This window comes from Argopecten irradians, chromosome 5 (assembly GCF_041381155.1).
Source record: "Argopecten irradians isolate NY chromosome 5, Ai_NY, whole genome shotgun sequence".
In the NCBI taxonomy this organism is placed as follows: Eukaryota; Metazoa; Mollusca; class Bivalvia; order Pectinida; family Pectinidae; genus Argopecten; species Argopecten irradians.
The window spans coordinates 44,181,773-44,204,890 of NC_091138.1; the positions used below are offsets into that span (position 1 = coordinate 44,181,773).

At 35.2% G+C, this 23,118-nt stretch overlaps 1 protein-coding gene across 1 annotated transcript; it reads right to left on the reverse strand.

The window, feature by feature from the left end:
* Positions 1-702: 702 nt before the first annotated feature.
* On the reverse strand, positions 703-21,565 carry LOC138324597 (indoleamine 2,3-dioxygenase 2-like). The gene is made up of 14 exons (XM_069269648.1): positions 21,426-21,565; positions 20,277-20,372; positions 19,631-19,750; positions 19,149-19,267; positions 18,541-18,555; positions 18,185-18,284; positions 14,470-14,587; positions 13,562-13,613; positions 10,943-11,009; positions 5,567-5,642; positions 4,064-4,162; positions 3,575-3,671; positions 1,251-1,294; positions 703-811 (listed from the first exon to the last, which is right to left on the reverse strand). Exons 1-14 carry the CDS (start codon positions 21,504-21,506, stop codon positions 762-764), a joined length of 1,134 nt encoding a protein of 377 aa, XP_069125749.1. The 5' UTR covers positions 21,507-21,565; the 3' UTR covers positions 703-761.
* Positions 21,566-23,118: the final 1,553 nt, after the last annotated feature.

Below are 23,118 nucleotides of genomic sequence, written 5' to 3' on the forward strand. Positions count from 1 at the left end.
GACACGACTCCAAATTCATTCCATCATGATAGGGCGTAAGATGTTGTGCCTACTGCCTTTATTTCATAAGGGGCATGTTGCTTAGTGTCTTCGGCAGTATGCTTCAGTGATATAGCTCTATAAAAGGGGCAAAAGGTCCACTAAACAAGAAGACACAACACAAAATAACCACAGCCTTCTTAAAATATTCTGTTCTTAAATAGCAAATACTACAAAAAATGGATCAAAACAAGCACCTTGATGGACATCAATCCGAAACAAATATTTCGTTTTAATATGTAAGTTTTACAGAGTAGTGACATTTCAAAGATTTAAATATATTTCAAAATACCTATTGTTATATTTATTTTAATCATTAACACGATTGTAAAGTTCGGATTAATTACTTAAGGAACACATTTTTATTTTGTTGAGGTTATGAGGGTATAATGATAATGGGGTCCGTGTAAATTTTATTAATTATTCTCGCAACAGTTGCATATTTGTTTTATTAATTAAGACATATTTTTCTCTCCTGTCATCGTCAACGAATTCGATTGAACAGCTGATTGTAATCGAGTCAATCATATCTTCCAAAAGTCAATGCTACGCCAGCGACGATTCCCGTAGCAATAAGATCGCTGCACGTGTTGTACTATCATTATACACTGATAATGATAATACTAGAGAGCATTGTTATTGAGTCCATGTCAGTGCAAACTGTATATACAGGAGTTTATTCTGGTTAAGGATCGACAAATCTTCGTATCATAATCAGTATTCTAGTTAATTGTCGATTCATTTCTCATACTTTTGAGGAAGGCCATTGTATCTGAAACAAAATATGTAAATCATAATAATTAATCAAGACGCCTCGACATAATTTCTATATTCAATATAGTCTAAAATATTAGTATGATGCATATACTTCATAAATGCATGTTTATACAAGAAAATAGTAATCTTTTCGGGACCTTTACATACACATTGATATACAAATATGTAAATGCATATTAATAGTCATTATCACCGATTATGTGGCATCGTTAAAGTTCGCGTCTTTATTGTTATCTGATCGGAATTGTACAACTTCCATCATATTTGTAAAAACAACGATGGCCAAATGACACCAACCTGGGGAGCTCAAAATTTGAGCAAACAAGTGAAGTATGACGTATGACATCACAGTTGTAGAATCAACTACAGGAAAATATTAATTATGCAAATATCAATGTAATCGTTACACTATTTAAGAAAAAGAAAATACATACTCTGTATGCCAGGGACACTTCCCTTGCTAGGGATCACGAAATACCTGTTAAACAAATTTGTTTCAAGAGACAATTCAGTCTAGGAATACATTAAAATTTGCATATAGATCGGAAACAAACCAGTTGTAAAAGAAATTAAATTAGTTGGTTTTACTGTGATATGCTAGAAAAGCCCACTGTAGTGAAATGTATGTGAAATATTCAAGCTCGCTTGCTGTGCCTCATTACACATTGTGGTCGGACGTCTTGTATGCCTAACCCTGACCCTTGCCAGTGTAGTGAAGGATTTTGTGTATAGAACTACTCAAATTGCTCCTACAGTAGTGTGTTTACGTTATTAGATGCATGTTCTTGTCTAAATATAATTTCAACAACTCGTCAGTCGTTATGTATTTCATTTGATGAACGTACGTGACTTTGGATGTACAGCATACATGTGAAACCTGCTTAATCGTATTGATCGACGATTTGGAATTTCAACGGTATCCATCAAAATACTTTACAATGTCGTGGAATTTGTCAATATTTCTTGTTATATGTTTCATAAGGAATATAGAACAATACATTTATGCCATATTTTGCTTCTTGGTTATGTAACAGAATTACGCTCATTGAATTGGAGTACAAATGAGAGCTCAAAATGATTTTCACAGCTTAATTCATCAAACCTTATGGTTTTTAAAAGAATACTGAAGAGAAAATTACGCGGCACATATAACTTAAGGTAAAGTAAATACACATATACCCACATCATTATGTAACAACTGAAAAATATATAATGGAACGAAACGTATAACATCCGCTACGTTACAATTTCATCAACATCGACAAATTATCTCTTTACAGTCAAACCTCGATGATTCGAACTTCGATGAATCGATTTTCTCGCTGTATCGAACTTTTTGCTTGGTCCCGAATTAGTTCACTATTATATAACATTACTAACAAACCCATGTATGAATCAGAGTTCTCGATGTATCAAACTTTTTTCATGGGCCATTTGTTATAGAATCATAGGTTACTGATACTGGATGATTCAAATAAAATTTGTTTATGCCCCGCGGCGTGCTGTCACACCCGTATCTCGCGGCGGCCCTTCGCCGGACAATAGGTATTATGACAGCTTTTGTTGCTTGCTTGATATCATCAAGATAATTAATATCACTGATCAGGCCGATACCAGGTGCTTTGTTTTTACAAGCTACGCTATTAAATTATTAGTACGGCAAAGATACTGTTAGTCGAGTTTGATGATCGCCGCCGCCATTGGTAGCAGTTTGTAGAATTTACGGAATGGTAAATAGCGTGTTACATAATATAGTAACTCATTCTCAAAATTGTTACATTCGAAAACTTCGGCATAAATACTAGAGCAGATCGATCATTCCAAATCAAAGTATTTTTGTTGGTGTTGTAGCGCATTCGGTTCCTCCTTTTTAGTTTCGTTCTTACGTGTTTTCGTTTTTTATATTCATTCCGTAACATTTAAACCATCGCTTCAATAGTCACCACATGTATGTACATATGGGTTAGGCCTAGTACACATAAGTCTTGTTTATAATATATTGCTTACGATAGTGATACACATGATTAATTGCATACTTCGTTTTGTTTTTGTTGTGGTAAATACAATGATTATAAACTTTAAGGAACGGAGACGACATGTACACAAGCTAAGTACCACAGTTGGTCATGGTAAGAAAAACTTCGGTTTAACTCCAACCATGAATAATTGGAAGTCTCAATGTTTCGAAATTTTTCTGCCGGTCCCTTGAACTTCGATACATCAAGGTTTGACTGTATTTATTTTAATGTACTGTGATATGGAAATAAAATAAAATACATTATTGCTTTACATATTAAGTCACATACATAACAGTTATTTAATTTGGGTATTTTATGATATCTAAAACGCAATGGATAGTTTATTCAGATATCGGCTCCAGCAGAAGTAGACTTATAATGAAGATACTACACATCAAGAGGCAATTCAGTGATAGAAGCAAGTTTAAACGCATAAATACAGCGGTTATTCAGTTAATCCATTCTATAAATCATACAAACCTTTTTGACAAAGTCCATGTTGTTACTATCGTTGCAATTCACAATCGCATAGCTACATAACGAATAAGTAGGTATAATATGTAAGTTATATTCATTCCTGAGCAGGATTCATGAATGGTACACAAATGCATAATGAATGCTGTTTAACTAAATTGCCCCTTGAATTGATAACGAAAATTAGCATCTCTTTTTGTCATGAAGTATATTTGGTATTCTCAGTAAGAATTCACAACTTTCAACCGTGTTGACCACCTACTTACTTGGCGACCATCTTGATGTGGTAACTACGAAAGTCGGCTAGTCCCTGTAGACAAGTTTCAAACGCTGACATCAGTGCCTTGTCTCCGGAATAATTGACTAAGAAATAAAATAATACATTTAAAAACATTTATTGAATACTAATAGCCTAGTGAATATACATGTAGTAATATTAACAGAAAATATATAAGGGAGGGTTTGTTGGTTGGTGCCTTCGGCTGTATACTTCAGTGATATAACAATAAAAAGGGCAACAGTTCAATTGTACAAGAAGACACAACACGAACGTATTGCAGTCTCCCAACACACGCAACACACTGTATACATAAGAGGCTGTCCTTACATGATCCTGGTTGTTCATAGGACATTAATTAAATCAATAAAAAAGCACGTGAACTATTTTGCTGTATTATGCGTATTGTTTGTGTATTTTTGCTATTATACTTGTATATTGCATGAAGCAAATTCTTGGTTTGTTTTTGCTAACTTACCGTATTGTCGTATTCTGGATCTCTGTTCTAATATTTCTATAAGCCGCCTGTGTCCTTGTGGCATGTTGTGTCTAAACGCAAGGAATCTAGTTCGGTTACCTGAAACAAGATGGATGCCATTACATATTGAATAGGTAGCACATGGTATTGCGATATAGATAATATTTGTGTCATTCAAATGAATTTCACACATTCGTCCATTATGATACCTTCTTCAATGTTTAATTACATGTGCCATAATTCTCATAATAAGGAATGAAGAAGAGCTAATATTTTATTCACCATAAAAAATTACCAACATTTGGGGAATTACAATACTTACGATTTAAAGGTTTAAATTAAAAGACAAAGTAAAACTGTAAATGAGTTTTGGCAATACTATGAAATGAGTACTCGTATATACGGTCAGATTATTCGACAATTTTATTTCAATTTTTTCTCGCGTTATCAAGTAATGTAAAATTGATTTCTGCAGGCAGTATTCCAATTGAACATACATAAGGCATAAAAAAACTAGATTTTTTATGTGCTTAAATTTTGTATTGTAACTAATGTATTTAAGCATCATACATATTATATGTGCATATGAATGATTTTCATATTCAAATTCATCAAAACTCATGGTTTTCAATAGATTACTGAAGAAGAACAAATAACTCGTCAAAATGTTATGGAACATATAATTTTAATATACATTGTAGTATGTTTATTGGTTATTGGTTTTTATTTTTTAAGTCGTACTTAAGCGAGCTATAATAAACCAAAAATATCAAATAAACGCACTACAATGGAATCAACCGAATAAATTTCATTATCTTAATAAGATACGTGTTCAAAATAATTAAATTACTTACTCTCTTTCTCTTTTTATAAAAACAACTGACAACATCGCATTAGGTTCACGTTTTGGCGACTATTTTGAATTGACCTATATGGAGAACGAAGTGGTTTGCATGAACTGTCAGAATCATTTTCGAGTATATAGCCATCTCAACAGCTAAATGCACATCGTATATGGCGAAAATACAATTGAGAACTGAAGTACAGGACACTAGTGTAAATGTCACCAAAACGTGACCTGTAATGGGATGTTGTCATCTCCACTATAAAACGGAGTTTTTAATCAAATTGACATTTTAGCAAAACTTCACGAATGGTAGATATTTCCTGAATGTTGTAACATGAATGAGAAGTAAAACGAGAGGAATAAACCCGAAAATTTTGGAGACAGCTAACGGTATATTAGAGTACAATGAGTTTAACTCGTATGGCCCGAATAAAGAAATTTCCTTTGGAGAAGGTGGGGTGTATAAATCTTGGCTCCGATCCCCTGGACTACAACCGAAATTCTTAAACGAAATAAAGATTTTTTGATAAAGATTGAATTATTCGAAAGTAGATAAGAGCAGAAATCAAATAATGAAAAATGTCAAAATTAAGATCTGTATAATATAAAATATTTTTTTAAATATTTTTAAACTTCTGTGCAAATGTTCAATTTACCTTCAGTGTGCTGTACCCCAAAAACGGCGTCTAATAATGAGAACGTGGATGTTTGAGCACCACTGCATGACATCGCCTGGAAAGTATAAATTTACGCATATTTTTGTCAACTGTCATATGGTTGCATATTACAGATTTGTCTCCCTTGCGGATAGGTATCCATTGTGACGCCATTAGTATGTGAATTACAATAGCTACCGCAAGGGCAGATATGTAATATGCAAATGCAGAATAATGTAGTTAGTTGTTTAACGGTTTGATTAAACGCATTTTATACATAAATATTTACATTTGGCCACTGCGACTCCCATTACTCTAACGGCGCTAATCTATTTAACTGCCACCCAGATTGCATTTATATCTCCAATAAATGTAATCTAACAATCCTTTAATTGTTAAATAATCCCACATCATTACTATTAATGAAATGGAAATATAATAGACAGTTATATAACAGGGGGTCGAACGTGTCTAGGTATGCGAAAGTGTCTTTTCTATGCTTCATGAAATACTCTTATACGTGTATATTGCGTTTCAGTGACAATATGATTGCAGTTTCTGAAAATGCAAGAGATTATTAATGTCTTTATTTATTTACAAATTTATTGCAAAAAGCCTCCGATTTTCTCGCAAAACAATACCTGAGCATGGTACATGACTTTGTTTGGCTGAATGTGAAATTGTAATTCGTTACACCAGCCGTATGATAGACAGTATCATGTAAAATAACCTTTCAAACAATGTTTACCCACTCCACTTCACTGTGAGAAATCGCTGAATTTACAGTATAGAATACTAAATTACACTTTCGCATACCAAGACACGTTCCACCTCCAGATAACAACCATGGGAGTGTATAGCAAAAAACATGACTTTATCAACAATTAAAAATGTGTATCAATGAATGCATTTGCTCAATGGAAAATCGTTATTTAATTATACCCCCGCAACGAGGTTAAGGGGGTATATTGGAATCGGGTTGTCCTTCCGTATGTCTTTAGACACATTTTAGTCCGACGAATTCCTCCTAAACTTCTTGACAGATTTTGATAAGTGCAGAGAACCCTGGGGGGATGAGTAAACTCTATAGTTGATTAGATCTCATTAAAACAAAAATTATCTATGATGCCAAATTGATGATGGGAACGGGATTTTTTCACAATCGATGGATTCAAATAGTTTAATAGTGTTAAAAGCAATATTAATCATCATCAAAACAATGTATTACTATCTATACACATGAAAGGAGGAGTATCAATTCGGGCCCTCTGGTGGACATGACCGATAAGCATTATTTTTTGTTTACAGATACCGGGGGTAAGGACATCATGATATGACATATGATTAAGGCAGGTCCGAGTCCCCTGTGAGTTATAGGGGGTTAAACAGGAGGGACAAGTTTCTCTTTTGTCCAGTTTTGTTGGAACCATGCTATATTTTTAATGATTTTTCGTTAATTATAAAATGCATTTCTATGTTGAAAATAAAGCATTTTGGAAAATATGACTTAGGTGTCAAAATAAAGGTCAAAGTGACATATTTTTGTAAAATGTCAATTATCTAAGAATAAAGTTCATCTGGTGCCATAATATACCACAAAAGGTGTTATATATCATATTAGATTCCATTGAGCTATATATTTACATATTTATAAACTTAGGTAAAGAATATTGTGGATGGGATGGGATTGGAGAGGGGGAGCAGGATCTTTTTTAATTTTTGAACTTCAAATCGTCTATAAATGTGTTGTTATGTTCATAATTAAGATAAACTGGCTCAAATTTTACTATTTTCTCCAATGAATGGCATTTGAGAGAATTAATTATATATAATGCAATGCACATTTAAAGTTATATGTGCCTTAACTGGCCGAAAATTTGGACATGTTTTTTTTCTTCAATTATCTATTGAAAACTATAAGTTTTAAAGTTTTAATAAAGCTGTGAAAATCATTCAAATGGACAGACAAACATATATAATGCCTTATAAACGTTAGTTGGAACACATAGGTTATGCACTGTGAAATTCTTGTTTTTTATGCCTTATACACGTTTAGATGGAGACATACCTTCAGAAATCACTTTACAATATTAATAAAAATGTAACTGTAAAAATGCGCAATGAAATTGTGGACAACAATATGGCTTCATGGTCTGACCGTATGAACTCATTTCACTACACTGAAGATGTTAATATAATGATTTTTGGCAGTACTGCCAAAAATCATTTTCAGCTCTCTTTTGTACTCGTAAAACTAAAACCTATACATTGAAAGTATTGTAATTCTCAATATGTTGGTAACTTTTGGAGTTGAATAACATATTAAAAGCTCTTCTTGTTTCGTCACTATGAAAAATACGGCACATATAACTTTAAAACATTTACAAAATAATTATTGCATTTCAAAATTTTATAGCAAAGTATTTGAGCAAGTATATGACCCTCTGAACATAAGAAAAAACACATAGTGTTGTTTTAAAGATTAAAAAATAAAAATCCCTCTCCTCCCCCATCCGATCTCAAAATATTCTTTATGATATGCAAATATGTTGCACAATGCAATCTAATATAATGTATATAACTTTTTTTTCAGGTATATTATGGCACCAGATGAACTTAATTCTTGAATAATTGACATTTAACAAAATTAGGTCACCTTGAGCTATTTTTTACATTAATTTATATTCTCCGAAATGTTTTCCTTTCAACATATAAATGCATCTTAATTCATGAAAAATCATTTAAAAATATCATTTGGTTTCAACGAAACGAGACAAAAAGAAAATTGCCTCTTCTATCTTACCCCCCACAACAAACAAGGGACTCCGACCTGATCTTAATCAAATGTCATATCATGATGTCTTAAACCCCGGGTATCTGTAAACAAAAAATAATGCTTATCGGTCATGGCCACCAGAGGGCCCAAATTGACACTCCTCCTTTAAACCTTGAACATTCGTCATAGTTGACGACTAATCCCCCCGCTGCACATATTTAGTAATAACCCAATTAATATTTTTGTTTGATTTATTAACGTCCTATTAACAGCCATAATCATGTAAGGACGACCTTCCATGTATGTGGAGTGTAGCGTGTATGAAGTGCGAGGTGCGTGTTTTGGGAAACATCGGTATGTTCGTGTTGTGTCTTCTTGTATAGTGGAACTGTTGTCCTTACTATAGTGATATATCACTGAAACATGCCGCCGAAGACATTAAGATTGGACATCAACAATTGATTTCACAAACAGCCTTGAGGTTATCATCTTGTCCTTTGATACTTTGTGCAATTAAACCCCATTAGTATGGTAACATATTATTATCGTTATTATGAAAGGTCAATGGCTAATGTATATCGCATTAAAGGAATAATTCAGTCCAACAGTACATGGAAATTTGCATACATAGTCTAGTTACCTTACCTTAAGTTAAAAAGTATCAATTATGACACCATAAAACACATACTTAAAATCGACAATGTGGCAATATTGAAAATTTTGATTTGAAATATTTTACGCATATACATTATCATTATAACTGTATACCTATCTTTTTTGTAAAATAGAAATAAAAGAGTAAAGGCACGAAGGGCAAAAACGCCTCCTATTCAATATTTTAATTAAATTGAATGATAAGGATTTCAATTCTCTTGCAAATGATGAAGCCCATCTCATTCCATTGGCGTGAAACTTTGCTCTCCGCTGATTGATATTTATTCATTTCCGTCTTCTGATATTCCTTTGTTAAATGGACGTGATTTAGTCTCTTTTCTAATTGCCCTAGCAACTTTGTCTTGCTGCTTCTAATAGAGACATTTTCGTCAGATTTACGCTTGCCAGTGGATCCTTTGTGGCTATGTGTGTCAACTGAAATATTTTCAATAGTTCTTTATGTTGAATTTGTCTCTGTCCATTCGGCATTCATATTGGCTTCGCTGTTCCAAATATCGATACCCTATACAACTTTATCCTTCGATAGAACCACTAGAAAAATCAAGTATCCACTTGCAAAATATACCATATACCCATTGGTTGTTCGCGTACATATTAAAATGATGTAAAATCTAAACTAGACCTAACTAATTAACTTTGTAACTGAAAACTCAAAAAAGAGTACTAGAAACTCAAATGTTGACTCGAAACAGTTGACTAGAAACTCGACAAAAAGAATTCCTTGCTAAACATACAGGGAGTAGGACGTATGGTTCGCCCGTTGTCCGTATGATGTGACGGGCAACATGTTTCGGTGATATAGCACTATAAAAAGGGCAACAGTTCCACTATACTTTTGTTTGTTTGTTTGTTTGATTAATTTACGTCCTATTAACAGCTATGGTCATGCAAGACACAACACGGATATACCGCAGTCTTCCAAAACACGAACCACACGCTTCATAGACATTGAGAAACAACACAAGACGTCGAGAATGAAACAAAAACACGTTCATGCCCCTCTCTTATTTTATTATCGAAGTATCTGAAAATCTTCAGAAGATTCACCGATTGTCCGGTAAAGCTTTCCCAATACTAGCAGACGACCAATCATTGTCGTCAAGTACCCATTCTCACCATCGACTAGTTGTATTTGTATTGTTATACGCGAATTTTACCTGAAGAAAGACATGACAGAAAATCTTACCGTGTAGGTTTCCTTAAAATATTACCAAGTACACACAAATTTTCAAGCGATGGTTACAATGGGTACTTTCAAAATTTGCAAGAATTCACTGGCAAAATTTGACCGTTGCCACTGTAGCTGGTTTTACATATATTTTGGAATTATTTATGATGAAAGAATCTAGGCCTACATTATTCTTGCTATCTTCTAAAATAAAAATCTTGTATTGTTTAGACACGTTGTTCACATATATAATTTAAAAAAATATATATATTTTAAGATCTCGATACTGTATTATTGCAAATTTAATGGAAGGACATTCACATCATTTTTCAAATAAGCGTTAGATACATACACGCAGGTAGCTCTAATGTTATCAACTTTGTAGTTTGGATATTGGTTAAGTGTTTCTGAAGAGGAACTTCACATATATAATAATGAAGCACCAATTTTGTACTGTAAAATGGACAATGCAATTAAATATTTTGTTTTGTTTTAAATTTTCAGTACCTAACGAAGAAATGGAATTTCTTGGAGATGGTAGACAAGACATTTTTCCACATTTTGGTTGTACGTATTTTCTATGCAGTTATTTCCACATTTTTGCGCATAACTCTGTATTTCCGATTTCCGTATTTTTCCACATTATGTTTTCTGAATTTTGTCTACTTCACATTTTTTCCCGTATTTTTCAAATTGTTCTAAATTTTACTGAAATTAGAAATAGAACGCGAGTTCGATTTCTCTTTAAAGAACTTACTTTAACCGGTTCATCACGCACACCTTCAAACACGAGTCCCTCTGGTAAGGGTGTGTTTGGTCCATATCTAAAACAGAAACCATAATAATTATCACAATTTTTGTTCGTTTGATTAAATAATGTGTTTTTGACAGGATCAGGAAAGGACTGCCTCCCACGTGTGCAGTGTGTTGCGTGTATGAAGTGCGGATGTGTGTTTTGGAAACAAGACTAAGAAAAACAATAAACGCCATATATATAGTTACAAAAAGCCGTTTTATCAATTTAGTCTGTATCGTTACGTGATCCTGATGTTACCTTTCATGTATTTGATATCAAGCTTTAAATGAGGTAGCCAATGCTTTACTTGTAAAAGTGGTATAAAACGATCGGTTAAATATAATAGAATCTTTCACCCCCTGTGGGCTGAGACAGGAGAATCTCAACCCGAGGGGTAATATTCTAAGATGTCAAACATAAGGCTTGTCGATTGTTTGACAGCTTAAGAATCCCATCCCGAGGGTTGGGATATCCTGTCTCACCTAGGTGAATGATTATTTTTCTCTTATCCTGTGCACTACTTTGTATCTCACGTGCAAAGATCTCGTGTAGCTTGTTTTTTACTCTAGTGTCAGATTTTTTTGTTTGTTTGTTTGATTAATTTACGTTCTATTAACAGCTATGGTCATGTAAGGACGGCCTCCCATGTATGCGGTGTGTTGCATGTATGTTGTGCAGGGTGCGTGTTTTTGGGAGACTGCAGTATATTCATGTTGTGTCTTCTTGTATAGTGGAACTGTTGCCCTTTTTATAGTGCTACATCACTGAAGCATGCCGCCGAAGACACACCAAGCAACACACCCCACCCGGTTACATTAAACTGACAACGGGCGAACCAGTCGTCCCCACTCCCTGTATGCTGAGCGCCAAGCAGGAGCAGAAACTACCACTTTTATAGACTTTTCAATACAAATTTTCACATTTTTTTCTTTTCAGAATATTTAGGACCTAACGTTTAGGTTAATTTTAATACTCCAATTCATTGAATTAATATATGAAACAAAGAAAAGAATTGTCAACTATAACTACATTTGAAGTTGACCCTGGTTCATTAAGATGTAATATTTTAATACTAATTAAATTAATATCAATCTGATTAAAATACAGATCCTTGTAACCACTCCGTTCAACATAGGATCTGACAATACCCGATATGGGGTCACGTTCGGATGACCTTTTATCACGTGTATTCCAGATCAAATACATTTTCTACATATTTCTACGTGAATTGTTAACGCCATTTCGTCCAAGTAAGCATACATATTTAGAATTGTTGTGCACTTTGGGCGACATGACTACGTACACGAAAATTATTCGGACAGTTTTTTTTCAAACTAGTTCGTCCCCACCCAAAGGGCATCCTGACGTGACCCCTAATGGGATGTTCTCAGATCCTCATATCGAACAAATGATAATAAGGATCTGTATTATAATCATTAATATATGAAACAAAGAAAAAAATTGTCAACTCAACTACAATTGTACAGTGTTAATATTAGAACCATTTTTACTTAATTTCCACGAAATGAAATATTTGTTTTATTTGAAAGTACAATGTATCAGGGAATGAAATCCATGTTAGAGCTGCACAAAAAATATTTTCTGATGTAAAAAAAAAAAGCCCAAAAATTCTGGATATCCCTGTCAGGGTAAGAGAAATAATATATTCCATATAACACTGGATTTTGGTAAACGCGTAAATTTTTGGCCCTGCAGGTAGGGCGTTAGAATTGTACCTGCTGCCCCTATTGCATGATCGTAAAAGGCGACTAAATTTAGGATCTTATCTTTTCTCTTCTTCCTAACTGACTTTATCTTTCCTAATGCCTCCCTTGGCACCGCCTCACTTTTGGCCTTGAGTTGAGCGTTCGCCCCTGTGAGGAAGGCTCTGGATTCTGTCCCCTGGCCGAGACACACCAAAGTCTATAAAAGTGGTAGTTTCTGCTCCTGCTTAGCGCTCAGCATACAGGGAGTGGGACGACTGGGTCGCCCGTTGTCAGTATAATGTGACCGGGTGGGGTGTGTTGCTTGGTCCGGGTAAGAGAAATAATATATTTCATATAACACTGGATTTTAGTAAACGCGTAAATCTTTAGTATTTGAATTGCTTGACGCAGTACATATGAATGAATTTCAAAAAAGTATTGTCAAATTGTCGAGGCGATCTATTCTAAGGTCATTCTCAAAATAAACATATAAACAAACAAGAGACCTACGAACCTTCACGTTCACCCGAGATTTTATACATGATGAAAGAATGAAATAAAAATACAAACATTATGAATATTGACCTATTGCACCCAGCATGCTCTTGAAGTCAATTAGTAAAGTGTTTTTACCAATTTGATTTTATATTATATGAAGAGTACATGTATTCCATCACATCTGTGAATTCAGAAGGTTCCTGAAATTGAAATACCTATGAAAAATCTGTTTTCCGTAGACATGTTCTATCTATCTCACACTTATACTGAAGCCAACACACATACATGCATATTGATTGCAGTAATGATGAACCTTACATTTATTGTCTTGAAACTATCGAACATGAGAAAATAAAAATAGAAACGGAATACATACCCTCCGAAGTAAACTTGAAGTACATTGAAAAACGTATTTGGCGAGATCAAATCTGTAAAACATCAAACAAAGTTTAATTGATAAGACAAATGTATTTAGGTAGTTAGCTCCCTTACCCATGTGTGTATCAATCGTTTTTCACCTATTTCCCAAGAACAAACACATACAGGGGAGGTCGTAATTAAAATACCCTAGCTGGTAATATAACGTTAACTCTTCGAAACAAATTGTTTGTTTGTTTGATTATTTTAACGTCCTATTAAGAGCCAGGGTCATGTAAGAACGGCCTCCCGTATGTATGCAGTGTGTAGCGTGTGTTTGTATGTTTGATTAATTTACGTCCTATCAACAGCTATGGTCATGTAAGGACGGCCTCCCATGTATGCGGTGTGTTGCGTGTATGTTGTGCGAGGTGCGTGTTTTGGGAGACTGCGGTATATTCATGTTTTGTCTTCTTGTATAGTGGAACTATTGTCCGTTTTATAGTGCTATATCACTGAAGCATGCCGCCGAAGACACCAAGCAACACACCCAACCCGGTCACATTATACTGACAACGGGCAAACCAGTTGTCCAACTCCCTGTTTGCTAAGCGCTAAGCAGGAGCAGAAACTACCACTTTATAGACTTTGGTGTGTCTTGGCCAGGGGACAGAGCCAAGAGCCTTCCTCACAGGGGCGAACGCTTAACTCAAGGCCAAAAGTGAGGCGGTGCCAAGGGAGGCATTAGGAAACAAAGTCAAGTAGGAAGAAGAGAAAAGATAAGATCCTAAATTTAGTTGCCTTTTACGATCATGCATTAGGGGCTGCAGGTACAATTCTAACGCTCTACCTGCAGGGCCATGTAGCGTGTGCAAACCAAATTAAGCTCCACACTGTAATTAGGGAAAATGTGTTGATTCAGTTTACCGTGATATTTGGGGAGCAGTTTTGTCATTTTCCCAAGCACGAGTCCTATGTCCTCTAAACAGCTCGTCAATGAGGCGGAATCGGAGGCTTCAGTGGCGTATATGGCATCCAATATCCGCTGTAAAGTAATATTTAGTATGACAATGCTTTCAAATTCAAATATACCACAGTCTCCCAAAAACACACACCTTGCACTACATACCCACTACACACCCTATACATGAGAGGCCGTCCTTACAAGACACTGGCTGTTTATAAGACGTTAATAAAACAAACAAACAAGTCGAATTCAAAACTGATCTTTATGGTTCACATTTATATTCTGGTGTTGTCAGCTTGTGCTAACAGCCCACGTCAGTAACCATTTGTTGTATCTAGAGAATGATTGGAAGTAAAAACAAGAGGCCAAAGAGTGACGGTCACCCGAGTGCTGGTTCAAATCTATAAAAAAATAAACTTTAAAGTTGAACTTTCGTATTAGAATTTTTCTATCTTTTTGTTTTTCATTTTGATAGTTAGTGTATTATGTTACCAAACCTTATGCTTAAAATTCCAATTTGCTTTGCTAACGTTAAACAACAAAACCAAACTAGAAGTCAATCAGTGTCAGTGATTTTATAAATTTCACTTTTTAATCTATGGCGATTATTTGGTTCCATCAAACCTGTGAATTCAGAAGAAATTTTTGAAATTTTAGCCATTTTGGCCCCGTCCCTCTGGTCCCTGGGGGTCGGCCAGGACTAATACGGATATGACGATAAAATGCTATCTCAGGCTAATAATTCTAACCCAGTTTGACTAATTTCCTATGAAAAATAAGCAGATAACATTCATAAATGTGTTTTTCCTATATAAACTATAGTAAACTTGACCCCCTCCCCAGGGGGAAACATGAGACCCCAGGGTCATATAATTCACAATTTTTGTAAAGGACCTTAAGAGCTTTCCATCTATGAAGAGTATTTGATTCTACCAGTTTAAGAATTTCAGAAGAAGATTTTTGAAGTTATAGCTTATTTGACCCCTTTTGGCCCCACCCCTAAGGCCCCTGGGAGGCAGTCATGGAAAAATAGGATTCAATGGCCATTTCATAGGGATAATTCTGACAACATTTGACTCATTTCCTTTTACAAATGACAAAATAAAGCTCAAAAATGTGTTTTCCCTACATAAACTATAGTAAACTTAGAGCTGAAACCCAAGGGTCATATAATTCACAATTTTTACCTTTAGACCTTTCTATCTATGAAGAGTATTTGACTCCATCACATCTGTGAGTGGAGAAGGAGATTTTTGAAATTATAGTCAATTTTACCCCTTTTGGCCCCTCCCACAGCCCCTTGGGGGGTGGGGACCATATAATTCACAATTTTGATTGGCCTTATGCCTTAGAAGGTTTGTGCAAAATTTCTTGAATTTACTTCAGCGGTTTTTGAGAAGAAGTCGAAAATGTAAATTGTTTATGGACATACGACACACGATGCACGACGGACGACGACGGATAAAAAGGCGATTAGAATAGGTCATTTAAGACTTCGTCTCAGGTGACCTAATAAAATCTTGTTGATATTTGGCTATATGGTATTTTTTGATAAAATTAACGTCCTAATAGCTATCAGGGTCATTTAAGGACAGTCCTCCATTAATATGGTGTGTCTGAGGTTAGGGAGACTGCTGTATATTCGTGATGTGTCGTCTTGCAATAGAGTAACTCTTGTCCCTTTCAGTGCTATTCCACTGAAGCATGCCGCCGAAGACTCACATCAGGGTCATACAAGGACGGCATCACATGTGTGCAGTGTATAGCCATAATGTAGTGCGTGGTGCATGTTTAAGGAGACTTTGGTATGTTTGTGTTGTGTCTTCTTGTATCGTAAAGCTATTGCCCTCTTGTTGGTTGTTGTGTCTTCTTGTATCGTAAAGCTATTGCCCTTTTGTTGGTTTGTTTGATTATTTTGACGTCTTTATATATTTATATATATTTATGGTCATGTAAGTACAGCCTCCCATGTACATGTATGCAAACGGTCAAATTATACTAACTTGCGAACCAGTCGTCCTACTCCCTGCATGTTGAATAGAAACTAACTGCTAAGCAGGAGTAGAAACTAACACTGTAAATCGGCCAGGTGACCAAACCAAGAGCTTACTTCACAGGGACGAACGCTCAACTAAAGGTCAAAAGTGAGGTTTTGTCAAGCGAGACGTTCGGATGTTATATTGAAGAAGAGGAAAAAAATGTACCTGCTTCCCCTATTGCATGACAGAAGGAGAAAACGAAGGGTAGGAAGGAACTGATAAAGGAAACGGATAATTTAATAAACGATGTGTTAAGACTTGTGCGATGGAGGAAGAATTGATGAAATTCAGAGAGGTGAATAAGAGATCAGGTGAATATATTGCAAGATTTGAGAAGACTAGAAATGGAAAGAGCCGAAGTTTTGGATTGTATGGGTTTTAGTTTGTTTGGTTAATTAACGTCTTATTGGCAGTCAGGATCATGTAAGGACGGCCTCCCATGCGTGTGTTAAGTGCTAGGTTCGTGTCCTTGGAGACTGCGTAAAGCAATATCGTGAGAAATAGAAGTGATTAGGGTTCGTTAAATATCTTTAACTTGTGCGTGCCTCGAAGGAGATGGCCGGGAAAATAACGTCATTGTAGGGATTGTACAACAACTAAGCGTTATTATGTGTGTTTGGGTTGGGATAATGTTATTAATAATGATCCGAGTATTGTAGAATAGGACTGCTGAGCATAATAAAGTCGTTATTATATATAGCCATTGTTCTATTTATTGTAGGAAGATTATATTATGTATATTTGACAATATGCTTTGTATAAAGGCGGTGCATGTTTTCGGATACTGCGGATTGCGTCTTCTTATGGTGCTATATCACTGGAGTATGTTGTCGAAGGCAGCATGCAACATTTAAGGACCTGTGATGGTGGAGGAAAACCAGAGTTCCGCCTACCAAACACTTTGATCAAACACAGCGATTAATGTTTTCGTGGCCATTACTTCGCATTTGAGAACTAAATGTTTAGCTTATTTTGTTTGTTTGTTTGATTCATTAACGTCCTATTAAGAGCTATGGTCATGTAAGGACGGCTTCCCGTGTATGTGGTGTGTTGCGTGTATGTTGTGCAAGGTGCGTGTTTTGGGAGACTGCGGTATATTCATGTTGTGTCTTCTTGTATAGTGGAACTGTTGCCCTTTTTATAGTGCTATATCACTGAAGCATGCCGCGGAAGACACCAAGCAACACATCCCACCCGGTCACATTATCCTGACAACGGGCGAACCAGTCGTCCCACTCCCTGTATGCTGAGCGCTAAGCTTGAGCAGAAACTACCACTTTTATAGACTTTGGTGTGTCTCGGCCAGGGGACAGAACCCAGAGCCTTCCTCACAGGGGCGAACGCTCAACTCAAGGCCAGAAGTGAGGCGGTGCCAAGGGAGGCATTAGGAAAGATAAAGTCAGTTAGGAAGAAGAGAAAAGAAAAGATCCGAAATTTAGTCGCCTCTTACGAGCGGCAGCAGGTACAGTTTAGTTTATTTATCTACGTCTTACATGTATCAAATATTGCCCGATGAAAAAGAGAGGAACTGTTCAATGGACTGAATAGGGCTTATATATCTTTTAACATAGCAATTATTTGGTGTAAGAATGATATTTTTTCTACACAAAATAATTTTATCTTCAAAGTAACCTACCTGAATTGCAGGAGCAAATGTAAGTTCAATCTCCATAGCTGCTGTAAGAAACCTGTCGGCTTCATTTCCCCCAGGTAGCTTGTAAATGGTTCGGAAGTTGCTGCAATAAGTTAAAAGTATGACTTTAAGATTATATTTTGTCGTGTTGGTAAAGTTTTATACAAACCCTTTACTCAAGCAATGATCAGTAGATCGAGATCTATATTATAAATATCATTGTTAGATTCGAATGATACTGATGAATTTTCGTCATCTTTGTGACATTTAGTCACTCTAGCATTAAATTCAAGATTGTTTTTCATGTCAGAGTTGCGTTCTAGCTACGAGTTCCGATTTGAATAAAGAGATGTACTTACCCCAGCGATAATGGTCTACAACAATCAAAGTATGGATTTCTTATTTTCTTCATTATTTTATATAAAAAGATTAGCATTTTGTTCTGGCCGAATATAAATCATTACACCAAATAAGTTTAGTAATTTAAGTTTTGACTATACCAAACATGATGTGCAAAGTTAAAAGTTTGATATTATTCAATATTTGAATACTTGCAACATTTGTTTGTTTGATTAATTAACGTCCTATTAACAGCTATGGTCATGTAAGGACGGCCTCCCAAGAATGTAGTGTGTTGTGTGTAAATTGTGTGTTTTGGAGACTGCGGTAAATTCATGTTGTGTCTTCTTGTATAGTGAAACAGTTGCCCTTTTCATAGTGCTATAACACTGAAACATGCCGCCGAAAATTACAAATACAATTTTAACATCAAAGCCTTTTGGTCAGTGGCAAAGGCACATTATAATGTCTTTTGATATTTATACTGTGTCGTATTTTTTCTTTGATCTTATTCCATAACAGTAAATAATAAAATTGAAACTAGAACTAGCTGTTAAATTTATTACGTAACTGATAAAAGTTGTACTGGACCTACATCGCATAAGGAATGTCATTGTAATCAACTTACGCTTCGGGGTCAATAGGTCGCCAGTTCCACACTATGATATCACAGTAACACATAACTGGTGCTAAGGACAACCTTTCAGAAACTCCGTAAAACGGTACAGCTATACATGCTGGTATTTTCTGAAATATGTCACAGCTATTCATGATGGTATTTGCTAAAATATGTACAAAATGTCACAGCTATTCATGCTGGTATTTGCTAAAATAGGCACAAAATGTCACAGCTATACTTTCTGGTATTTACTGAAATATGCATGATTAACGTACATATTATAGATCTTGCAACAATTGTATTAACAAAATTAAAACAAATGGTAAGATAATTGGATAGTAATAATTACTTTGTCCTAAGATACACTGTCGCATATTATTATCGCAATATCTACTTTTGTGAGGAAACTGAAATGAAATACTAGCTTTAAAACGAACTGATTTGCCATTTTTCGGGTTCTGAAAGTTTTCAAGTTTGTTATAAAGACTTACCCCAACAGGATCATCTGTCCCATTCTGCCAGATATAGCCGGCCACAAACAAGCACAACTGCATGTGAGCAAGTTGCAACTCTGCTTCTCCAGAAAGCTTCTTATGATCGAGCAATTCAAGCTTCAAACAAAATCATTTTTGTATACAAGATAAAAATAGTACAAGTAAAGACATTATCATATGTTATCGTATGTTATGTTACAATTGCGGTTTCAAAATAATTTTTAAGTTTGATAATTTTATTTACCACTTTATTCTTGCTGAACATTTTAAAGACGAAACGGGAATAGTAATATGCCGAATACCATTAAGCACAGGTTATATACACAATTAATACATTTTTATTTAAAGTAACTTATCCTGTCAAAGTAAAATTCCTAGTGAATTAGGGACCGGGATTTTGGTCGCATTCTTGCTGCACACTGTACTGTATATCTTCTCATTATGGATAATGAAGATATTCAACAAAAATTTCAAAAAAAATTAATGTGTTTGTGATTCCCAGTTTAGGGTCTAGTGTCTTGTCTTTATACTTTCTATTTGGGTGTTAAGAATCAACAAAGCGTTCATACTGGAATCTAAATTTGCTGTCATATTCCAATCCACCTGTGGTAGACATACATATGGGAATTCATTAAGATCATACCTTGTCTACATGTCCTCTTATAGTTCTGCTTTCCATCAGTTCTAAGATACGGCTTGACAGGTCGTTCCATGGCTTGAAATATTCCGGAAGCTTTTCCTGCTTGGAGATAAACAATTAAAAGAACGTTCTCTTAAAGCTTTTAGGATACAGCGAGTATGATACAGTAGTCCCTTCATCATTGTCTTTTGATTTCAACTGTACAACTAAGTGATATCAAGCTGATTTAGTTAATCTCTGCTTGATCTATAATGATAGTTGTTTTATTGTTAGAGTTCTAGTTCCCATGATTACCATTCTAAATATGCATAAATTAGGCGGATTTGAAATTTTGCCAATTTGCCCATTGTCAGCACTATGTGATTGGTGTGATGTGCTTGTTAGAGTTTCTGATGCTTTTTCCCAGTAAACAAAGCGCAATCATGTAGCCACTTCAGATGCATTTTTAAAATAAATAAAAAGTTTGATCAAAGATCAAGAGGTAATAATTAGGCAAAATTGATAAATCTTACAAATTTCTTAATGTATGCATAGTTCGCATGGATAACATGTTAACTACTCCTTTAAGAACGGAAATTGCATGCAATGCTTGAAGTAAGTGGTGCATGTATTAGGATATTCGGTATATTTGTGTAATCTTATAATAACTGAACGTTTTTATATTGTGTTTGTTTGTTTGATTAATTAACGTCCTATTAACAGTCATGGTCATTTCAGGACGGCCTCCTTTGTATTTGGTGTGTAGGTTATTTTAGAAGACTAGTATTTTTGTGTTGTTCCAATATAATGCAACTTAATATGATATTTGACATTTTTCCTGGTATTTTATTATAGTTTATGAAAAATTATTATTAAAAATATATTTGGTTCCAGCAAAACTGGACAAAACAGAAAATTGACCTCCCTGTTTAACCCCCATAACATACAAGGGACTCCGACCTGACGCTAACCCTCAGGTATCTGTAAGCAAAAATATGCAACCAACAAATTTTTATTATCAACTAAAATGTTTCATCTTACAATTGTTACTGCATTTATTCCTAAGCTTGCGATTCTGATCTATGATATCTGAAATGTGTAAAAGATATTACAATTCAAGTGTATACATAGCTGAATTATATCACACTTGTTTGTTTGTTGCGACATACTCACCAAATTATTGTTATTTAGAAATCCCGCATTTTCAGAGATGTTGAAATCCTCTAAGTTAAGCCTAATTTTGTTACCCTCCATTGCTCATTCATTCGATTTTAACATATATTTTTCAGAGAGGTCATCAATGCGGTTTGTTATCACGTAAACAAACACATAGGGCTATAGATTGACATATAATCTTCACACGTTTATGACCTATATCGTAGCTCTACTTGAATTGCGCCATAGCTAACTTTTAGTGTGTACGAACTTGGTCATGCATTAGATAAGGGGTCCCAGACCGGCTGTATCGCGCACCTGGATAATGCAATAATTACTAAAACATTAAGAGGAGAGAAGCATATCACATATCAATAAAGGACCTCTTTCACAAACAATAGCAATTTGCCCACGGTCAAATTTTACTAAAACTAAATGTTATATGTAGCAACATTAATGAAAACCCATGAAATACGTTTAAAAATTCAAAAGGTCACAGGTGCTATGGCCAAATTAAAATTACCTTGTAGAGGTGTATGACAGGGTTCCCTTTTTGATCCAAAACTGTATTATTGTTCGTGAAAGCGGTACTTCGTTTATTCGAATAATGATGACACAACAATTTTAGACTAAATTGGTTCCCTTAGCAACTCATTTAAGTGAAGGAGGGTCACTCTCTTATAAGAATATATATATCCATATGTTTCTGTCTATAGAGTGTAAATATCCTTTGAGAACATTTATTCCTTCTATTTTCCCTATAGACTAGACTGCATAATGCTGGAGTTTAAATACATAACTTCGTTTTTGCTTATTTTAACGTCCTATTAACAGCTAGGGTCGTGTAAGGATGGCCTCCCATGTATGCAGTGTGTAGCGCGTGTGAAGTGCGAAGTGCGTGCTTTGAGAGACTGCAGTATGCTCATGTTGTGTTTTTATTGTATAGTGGAACTGTTGCCCTTTTTATAGTGCTATATCACTGAAGCATACCGCCGAAGACACCAAGTAACACACCCCATCCGGTCCCATTATAGAGAGCAACCAACTAAATGATTTTACATAGACCACAGTGTTAAACTTTGTTAAAGTTTTGTACTGTATTATTAAAACAAATAAATATTAGTTAGGTATTGTGTCCTATAATTAAAGTCTATGTTCTCATATAACACTAGATAGAAAAAAAAAGTTTGGGTCCTTCTGCTCAAACTCCAACCAGGGTAGCTTTATTGAAATCAGGCGCATTTTGCACTAAAAAATCCGGAAATTCTTATGTTTTTACCTATTCATTATCAAAATTGATATTTTGAACCTAAATCTCGATATGAATTTCCAAATTGATATCATGGTTATCTAGGAATAATTACCTGTCAGAAAACATTTTTACTTTTGAAATTCATAATTAGCCAGCCAATCAGCGGCCGGGTTAAGATTCTATCATGGGCTCAATCTTGTATACACAGGGGCCATTTCAAAGGTCTTTTTTTAGTTGGTTGATCCCTATACTGACAACGGGTAAACCAGTCGCTCCGCTCCTTGTATGCTGAGCGCTAAGCAGCAGCAGAAGCTACCAATTTTATACACTTTGGTGTATCTCGGCCAGAGGACAGAACCAAGAGCCTTCCTCACATTGGCGAACGCTCAACTCGAAGGCCAAAAGGTAGGCGGTGCCAAGTGAGGTATTAAGAAAGATAAGGTCAGTTAGGAAGAGAGA